The sequence below is a fragment of the Lathyrus oleraceus genome, chromosome 5 (genome assembly GCF_024323335.1).
Source record: "Lathyrus oleraceus cultivar Zhongwan6 chromosome 5, CAAS_Psat_ZW6_1.0, whole genome shotgun sequence".
Lineage (NCBI taxonomy): Eukaryota > Viridiplantae > Streptophyta > Magnoliopsida > Fabales > Fabaceae > Lathyrus > Lathyrus oleraceus.
The window spans coordinates 634,931,502-634,940,038 of NC_066583.1; the positions used below are offsets into that span (position 1 = coordinate 634,931,502).

General features: G+C 32.6%; 1 protein-coding gene across 1 annotated transcript; it reads right to left on the minus strand.

Moving 5' to 3' along the window:
* Nucleotides 1-6,788: 6,788 nt before the first annotated feature.
* On the minus strand, nt 6,789-7,692 carry LOC127087441 (uncharacterized). The gene has a single exon (XM_051028327.1). It carries the CDS (start codon nt 7,579-7,581, stop codon nt 7,090-7,092), a length of 492 nt encoding a protein of 163 aa, XP_050884284.1. The 5' UTR covers nt 7,582-7,692; the 3' UTR covers nt 6,789-7,089.
* Nucleotides 7,693-8,537: the final 845 nt, after the last annotated feature.

Below are 8,537 nucleotides of genomic sequence, written 5' to 3' on the forward strand. Positions count from 1 at the left end.
ACTTTGCTGACTTTACGGTGAAACGCACTGATTCTAGAAGGTATGTTATCGAATGTCGTAACATGCTTTGTAAATTTCGTTTGGCTGCATCTTACAAGAAGAAAAATGACTCTTGGGAGATCGCTTCAATAGACCCACCACACAGTTGCGTCGCAACAACCGTTGAACAAGATCACCGTAAACTGAGCACAGCTTTGATATGTCGAGACATTCTGCCATTGGTAAATAAAGACCCATCAGTGAAGGTGAGTATAATTATATCCCATATCCGAACAACATATAATTATACTCCATCTTACAAGAAAGCATGCATTGTGAGGACAAAGGCTGTTGAGCAGGTTTTCGGAAACTGGGAGGACTCATTCAAGGAATTACCACGGTTTTTATGGGCACTAAAAACTTATGTCCCAGGAACTGTGGCAATTCTGGAGACAGTGCCAGCAATGATGCCAGACGGAACCTGTGCTACAGGTAATAGAATATTTCACCGTCTCTTTTGGGCATTTGACCCGTGCATCAGAGGTTTCGCTTTCTGCAAACCTCTCCTACAAATTGATGGCACTTGGTTATACGGAAAATACAAGGGTACGTTGCTCATGGCAGTTGCACAAGACGGTAACAACAATGTATTTCCCATTGCCTTTGCTCTTGTTGAAGGTGAAACGGCTGGTGGATGGGGTTTCTTTCTTCGACATCTCAGAACACATGTCGCTCCACAAGCCAATCTATGTTTGATTTCTGATAGACATGCTGCCATCGAAAGTGCCTACAACAACCATGACAACGGATGGCATGATCCTCCTTCTACACATGTCTACTGTATCAGACACATTGCACAAAACTTCATGCGTGCTATAAAAGATAAGAATCTTCGCAAGAAGGTGGTGAATGCTGGGTATGCTTTAACTCAACCGTCTTTTCAATATTATCGTGATGAGATTCGTCTGTCTAATGAAGACGCGGGGAGATGGATAAATAACATCCCAGTTGAGCAGTGGACAAGAGCATTTGACGGTGGTCGTCGATGGGGCCACATGACAACAAACATTGTGGAATGCATGAACGGGGTTTTCAAAGGAATTCGAAACCTGCCGATAACCGCCTTGGTAAGATCAACCTATTATAGGTTGGCTTCTATGTTCGCAACCAGAGGTGAAAGATGGAGTGCAGTGTTAATGTCTGGACAAGTATTCAGTGAGTGTTGCATGAAGGTCATGAAAGAGGAGAGCATCAAAGCTACGACACACGCTGTAACAGTGTTTGACCGTCAAAGACAAAATTTCAGCGTCCAGGAAATAATGGGCAACAGCGACGGGAGACCAAACTTAGCCTACGCGGTTAAACTACACAGAAGTTGGTGCGATTGTGGAAAATTTCAGGCCTTCCGCATACCTTGCTCCCATGTCATTGCAGCATGCGCTTATACTCGTCAAGACGCTTACACCCATTTATCTGATGTGTACAAGGCAAACACCATCATGAATGTATATAGTCAAAGCTTTTCAGTACTACCAATGGAGGATTACTGGCCTCCATATGAAGGAGATATTGTTTGGCACAATGAAGAGATGCGTAGAAAGAAGAAAGGAAGGCCAAACAGCACACGTATCAGAACAGAGATGGATTCCACAGATAAAATGATAAGATTATGTAGTATCTGTCGTCAACCAGGACACAACAAAAATAACTGTCCCAATCAAGGAGCATCATCTAGATCTTAAGATTTTTGTAACATTTTATCTAGACCTTAAGCTTTTTGTAACATTTTATCTTGATCTTATGCTTTTTGTAACATTGTATTTCTGTAACAATCAATCAATATATATCATTAAGTTCTTGTTACAACGAGTTTCATAACCAACATCAGTACAAAACATCTGAAAACATAAATAATTCTAACTGATTACAACAATCAAATTAATGTCGTCTCGACCAAACATCATTTCCCTAGGGGCTAAGAAAATTAATGTCGTCTCTCAATACTTCTGATTTTTTCCCCTTCTGGTATTTTCCCGTCTAACCATCGAACCAGCTCCCTCTTCAGTTGATCTAACGTGGTGATGTTCCAAAACAGCATCAGCAATTGAGGTTTGTCTCTCGCATAAATCACCTTACCGTATCGGCGACGAACACCAAACATAATAGCCAAATGATTATATGAGTTGTGGAACAATAGGTCACACAACGCATCTATTTATAAGACAAAAAAGGCATTTTATGAGGGACTCGCCAATTGAGTTGGCGCCTCCTTTTAAAACATACACATAGGCGCCAATTGGATTGGCTAGGGCACCTACCCTAGCCTAGGGCACCTGCCCTAGCCTAGGGCACCTGCCCTAGCCTAGGGCACCTGCCCTAGCCAATCCAATTGGCGCCTCCATTCAAGTTTTAACAACAGTCGCCATATGAACAACTTTCATGTTCATCAAAAATCCATTTGAAACTTGGAAGCTCATCATTCATTTCAAAACATTATAGATCATTTTGACAGAAACCCTAATTTTAGGTCAACTTCGCATGGACCTAACTCACTCATTTTTAATTATTTTGAGGTGGGACCAAGTGCATTAGAAAATTTAAGATGTCTACTTCAAATGTTATGTTGGACAAAATTTCATAACTCTAAAAGAAACACATCAAATAATGCAAGACATTATAGGTCAGATTACCGTTGAAACCCTAATTTTAGGTCAACTTCGCAGGAACCTAACCCACTCATTTTTAATTATTTTGAGGTGGGACCAAGTGCATTGGAAAATTTAATATGTCTACTTCAAATGTTATGTTGGACAAAATTTCATAACTCTAAAAGAAACACATGAAATAATGCAAGACATTATAGGTCAGATTACAGTTGAAAAACTCAGAAGTCCAACTTCAACTGCCCATAACTTTCTCATAAAAAATCCAAATGATGCAAAATTTATATCCAAATTCATTGTCTTGAAAAGATATACAACTTTCATGTTGAAGGTTTTTTCATTTGAGGCTTTTTTAAGGGAGTCGCCAATTGGATTGGCGCCTCCTCTTAAAAAATACACATAGGCGCCAATTGGATTGGTTAGGGCAGGTGCCCTAGCCAATCCAATTGGCGCCTCCTTGTAATTTTTAAGAGGGGTCGCCAATCCAATTGGCGACTCCTCCTAAAAGTGGGGTAGATTGGGAAATTTTTTGAAACCTGGGTTATTTAGGGAATTTATTTGAAAAAGTGGGGTATATTGGTAAAAAATCCAAATAAATTCTGTTTTGTATTATTTATTATAAAAATAAATTTTGTTTTATATTATTTATTATTAAAATAAAAATAAAATAATTTACTTAATTTAAGTATACAACAAAAGAATGAATATTTTATTTTAAATTTTTATTCTTTGTTAATATAAAAAATAAATTATATATATATATATATATATATATATATATATATATATATATATATATATATATATATATATATATATATATATATATATATATGATGTTTTACTATAAAAAAAAATTATTCTGTTTTAATATATATGCTAATTTTTATTTTGTTTTCATTTTTTTCAAGTATACTATTTTTTCCTGTTTTATTAAAAAAACAAAGAAAAAAATATTAATACTATTTTAAAAAATATATATACATAATTAATATAAACTAAAACCCTAATGTACAAACCTTTTTAACATTATAAAAAAATAAAACAAAATCAATACCATATCATATACTCATAAAATATATACCGCTAATAATATATATTTTGTTTTAATTTTTTGACATTATAAAAAACTAAAACAAAATTAATATCCTATTATACTAACTAAAAATTATAAATAATAAATCTCAATTAAATATTATAAACATATAAACAAAATTAATATTCTCATAAACAATATTTGCAAAAATAAAATTTAATAACAATGATAGAAACATCAATAAACACATTAAAATCAGAACAACCCAATATTGATAAGAAAAAATTTGAAATGAAGTGTGTATTTTATAATAACAATGAACCCTTAATCAAAATTTTAATACTAGAATGGAGAAGATGGTCGAATTTTGGACTAGGAGATGAAATTTTTCTGAAATACTTTGTGTGATTTCTAGAAGAAGAAGAAGAAACTGAAGTTGAGAAAACAGATATGAATGTGGTTGTGAAGTTGAAAAAAGGAAAATAGATTAATAAATACACTCAATTCCTAATGATCGTTGCAATATTTTTGGAATCTGCGCATGTCAGTTTGCTGGGTGTTTAACATACCGCAATGCATGTGAACTTTGTAGTGTGATAAGCACATCGGAAAGCATGATGTTTTTTGATGTAGGAGACATTGCAATGCATGTGACGTTTGCTGAGTTATTAAAGTCTGCATTGAACTGATTTGTGTTAACGTTTAAATTTAAAATTTTGAAAATTGATTTGCGAGGTGAAAAATACATCTCAAACATTGTTTTAAAAAATTTAATTTTCCTTCGGATGACTTGCGAGGTGATATATTTAAAAAAAAATTATTTTTTATTTTTTTTATTTGGATAAATAGATTGCAGGTGATTATCATTTCGCAACCATATTTTTTTTTCGAGGTGAAGTTCACCGAGCAAAATTATATAGCTAATATTAATTTTTCTTGTAGCGTGTGTTGACTAAAAACAGATCATGTAATGATTTGTGTCTTATGCCAAGACAATTTTCACAACACCTCACTAATGTTTCTTAAAATACTTCTCCAAACGATTTTCTAGCATTCCTATAGTTTATCTTTAGTAATAACTAATGATTTTTTAAATAATTTTGAGAACAGTTTTATATTGTTGCATTATTCTTTTGTAAGGTTACATTTTTTAAATGTTGCATAAAAATTTCAACATCAAAATTAGGCAACTTTCTCTCCAAACATCATAAAATTTATTTTATTTAATTAAAAAATTAAAAGAATATAAAATTTATTTAAATTAATAATAGAAAAATATATATTATGATAGAAATATCATAAAATTTATAATAATAAATATATATAAACTTTATTTAATAAAATTTCTTTAATTTAATAATATAATTATATAAAAGTTTATAATAAAATTTATCATATAAAAATTTGTAATAATTTTTTTTAATTTATTATAATAAAAATATATAAAATTAAATTAATTAAAAAAAAATCACAAACCACATTCACGTCCTTTCTGCTCATGCCCTTTTGCAAACCCTCACCCTTTCTGCAAACAACGTCCAAACCGTTTTTCTCCAAACTTTATCACCCACGCCTGAGTTTTGTTTTTAACCGTGACAATGATTGTGAAGTCCATTTCAGCGGGGACGGTAACGATGAAGTTTTATTTGAACATAGAAGGTGACAGTGAGTTTCAATTTCAACATTCGATTTCAACGGTTCCCCTAATTCCTTTGATTTTGATACGTGTTAATCCCTTTGATTTCTGCGCTCATGCCTCGAATCTCATTGTATGCATATTAACACCCTTTTGCGAGAACTTATTGAATCGAATAAATTTTGGAGAAACATTGTCACAACCACTCTTCATCTCTGCCAAAGTAAGGACCATCTTTGTTCACCTTTCTTCATTATTTATATTTTTCTGGTTTGTTCTTATTTTTTGTTTAATTTTTCTTTTTAGTTTATATTAAATATTTATTAATTGTTTTTTTTATATACCAATTTTATCATCTAAAGATATCAATTTTGGCATGGAGATTGGAAGTTAAAGTTTGCAGTAAATTTTGTTCATCCAAGATACATGTTTTTCTCTATCTTTTTAAAATTTATTCTGATATTTGAATTTAAGGTTTGTGTTTTTAAATAATGATACAAGTGAATATTTATTTTGTTTATCAAACTCTTTTTTTTTATATAAGAAACAAATGCATGAAATACCCTACAAATATTCTGTGTAAACAATATAGTTTGTATATTTTTTTTAAATTCCCTTCAATTTAAGTCATAAATCGAGAGGTACGTGGTATTAGTTTTAAAAATATAAAAAATATTGTCGATGAAGATCGAAGCAATTACCATTTCAACCATCCCCTCTGTTGTTAATCGAAGGATAAAGTGACAAGTTTTCATGACGTCCTTCATTATCTCGTTTGTGTCACCGATGTAAAATCTCTTTCGTTCTCGAGGTAACATATATTTTTTGTAGTATTGACAACTCACTTCCGTCTTCTCCTTAGAGACCTACCGGAGGACCTTATCACCTAGGTCCAGTATAACGGCCTTATGGGATTTCTCGACTATCGTCATCTGGCAGTATACATTCTTTTTGATCTTTTCAATGTTTCTAACACACCTTGCTGAACAAGACTAGATTGCATCTTCAAACTCCACAATTTGAAATCATTCATAGTGATGAATTTATCAATCTCATACTTCGTTGACGACATTTTGATCCACACTCACTGCATCAGTTTGTTAAGATAAACGATGCCTAACGCAACAAATCTGTGAGAAAGAGGGAGTTCTTGAACTATCAAGAAAACGATTCAATTCATGGAAAAAGAGAGAGAAGAGAAGAGAGGAAAAGAGACGAAATAGAGTAGGTTATAACGGTTTATTTTCTATTCACTTTCTCATTTAGGGTTAACAAATTACAAGTAAATAACAACCAACCTCTATTGAACAACGTGAGAGAGCAATTTATTTATAGACTACTAGCATATATATGTTATGTATGATGATAATCCTCGTACATGACATATATACCTACTACACAACAAAGTACATAAAACAATTTCGACAACTACATACTAGAAGATACTTCAACTACAATATATACATCAGAGTCAACCATGAAATTACCCCGTCAAAATTAGAGTTCGATATAAATACTACCAGTAGAATGATGTGTCCCCCTATTGAAGACTTTGAAGTACATGATAAGTTCCATCAATTCAGTCTCTTATTTTATAGATTTTGTAATTATTCTTTAATTATTTATTGATAAGCAAGAGTTAACATAAACATATGTAGACGCATAATTAACAAGAATAAAAACCTTCACTCATGTACATTTATCAACTCTGGATTATATATCTTGAAAATAACCAAAAACTAAAATATGGTTACCTAGCATTCACAACAACACACTCATTCTTGTTTCCTCAACTTGCTGTAAAACCTATTTATGAAATCTTCTGCAGCCTTATCAATCTGGTTGTCCTTCTCATCATCATCTCTCAAAGGAAATGGAGAGTCAGTCACCCTGATCAATTGCCTCACAGCTGGACTATGGCCAAATCCGGAGAATGCTGGAGATGCTTCTACAATCGCTTGATCATTGTTTAGCATATTCAGAATTGTGTTCATTGCGCTCATAGTCATCGCCTCATCATGCGATGTAGCAAGTGCCTGAGTGAAAGGGAAGGAGTTGTGGGAGCGGCTGCATGAGGTGGAGCCTTGGTGGTGATGATGGAACATTAAGTTAGCAATGGCTTTTCCAGCAAGCTTGCGGCGGCGTTTGAGCATCATGTTTAGATCCTTCATTAATTTTCCCTTTGATAATTTTTTTCTCAACATGAAGAAGGCCACACGGACCATACTCCAAACTCTCTTTGATATCACTGGTACATTGCTATCCATTGTTGAATTTTTAAAGAAACTGGGGGTGAGTTTGGGAGAAAGAGAGATGAAGAAATGGATTTGATTTGAGGACAAGAGAGAGACAAGTGTGATGAAGATATATATATAGTGAGGAAAGGAAAATGAGAAATGAATATTGAATATGAAAATTATTTGGAAAAGGTTATGCTTTTTTGGAGAGGAGAAAAGCTAAAAGTGCTTTACTCACTCGGTATCTTAAGATTGGTGGTTATGTAAATGTGACAATTTTACTACACTAAACATTATTTTAAATATAAACACTTGATAGGAGCACTTTTCATTTAACGTATCTTGCCAACTTATTTGATAGCTTAATTTACAAAAAAGACTTATTTTACAACCAGTTTTAAAATACGTGACAGAGCATTCACAGATAATGTGACAATAAAATATAAAACATAGCCATATCTGTTACAGAATTGGATCTAGATTAGCCTTGAATATATTTTTCTCATATTTGCTTTTCTTACTAAACAGTCATTACATTTGTCTTTAGAATCCAGATTAACTCTTGGTTAAAAATGCCCCTATCTAGTTAGTGGAAAACACATGATATCAACTCTATAATTTGCCATGTACACTGACCCTCCTATTTCTTTTTGGCTTTTTAATCACTTTTTGGGGGGACAATTATAGGGTTCTATCTGAAATTTGGATAACGATGCCTATTCTGGATAATCTTCACTTTGCAGTACAAAAACTATACATCATAGTAACAGCTTTCAACAAAGGTCTCAGAAGAAAAAATTGTATATAGCATACATTGCATCTATATAATCTATAATGTTATCCATTTTGTAGCATCTTTTCTCTAGATAGGGTTGGTTCAATAATGTCTAAATAAAATTTTAGATGAGGCCCTTTTAAAATTAATTTTCTCTCTTCAAAATAATTTATTTATTTTTTTAATCATTAGATGAAGCACATGAAGTATA

Bases quoted from the DNA above. Each gene is read 5' to 3' on its own strand.
- LOC127087441 (XM_051028327.1), bottom strand. From the start codon at position 7,581: ATGGATAGCAATGTACCAGTGATATCAAAGAGAGTTTGGAGTATGGTC.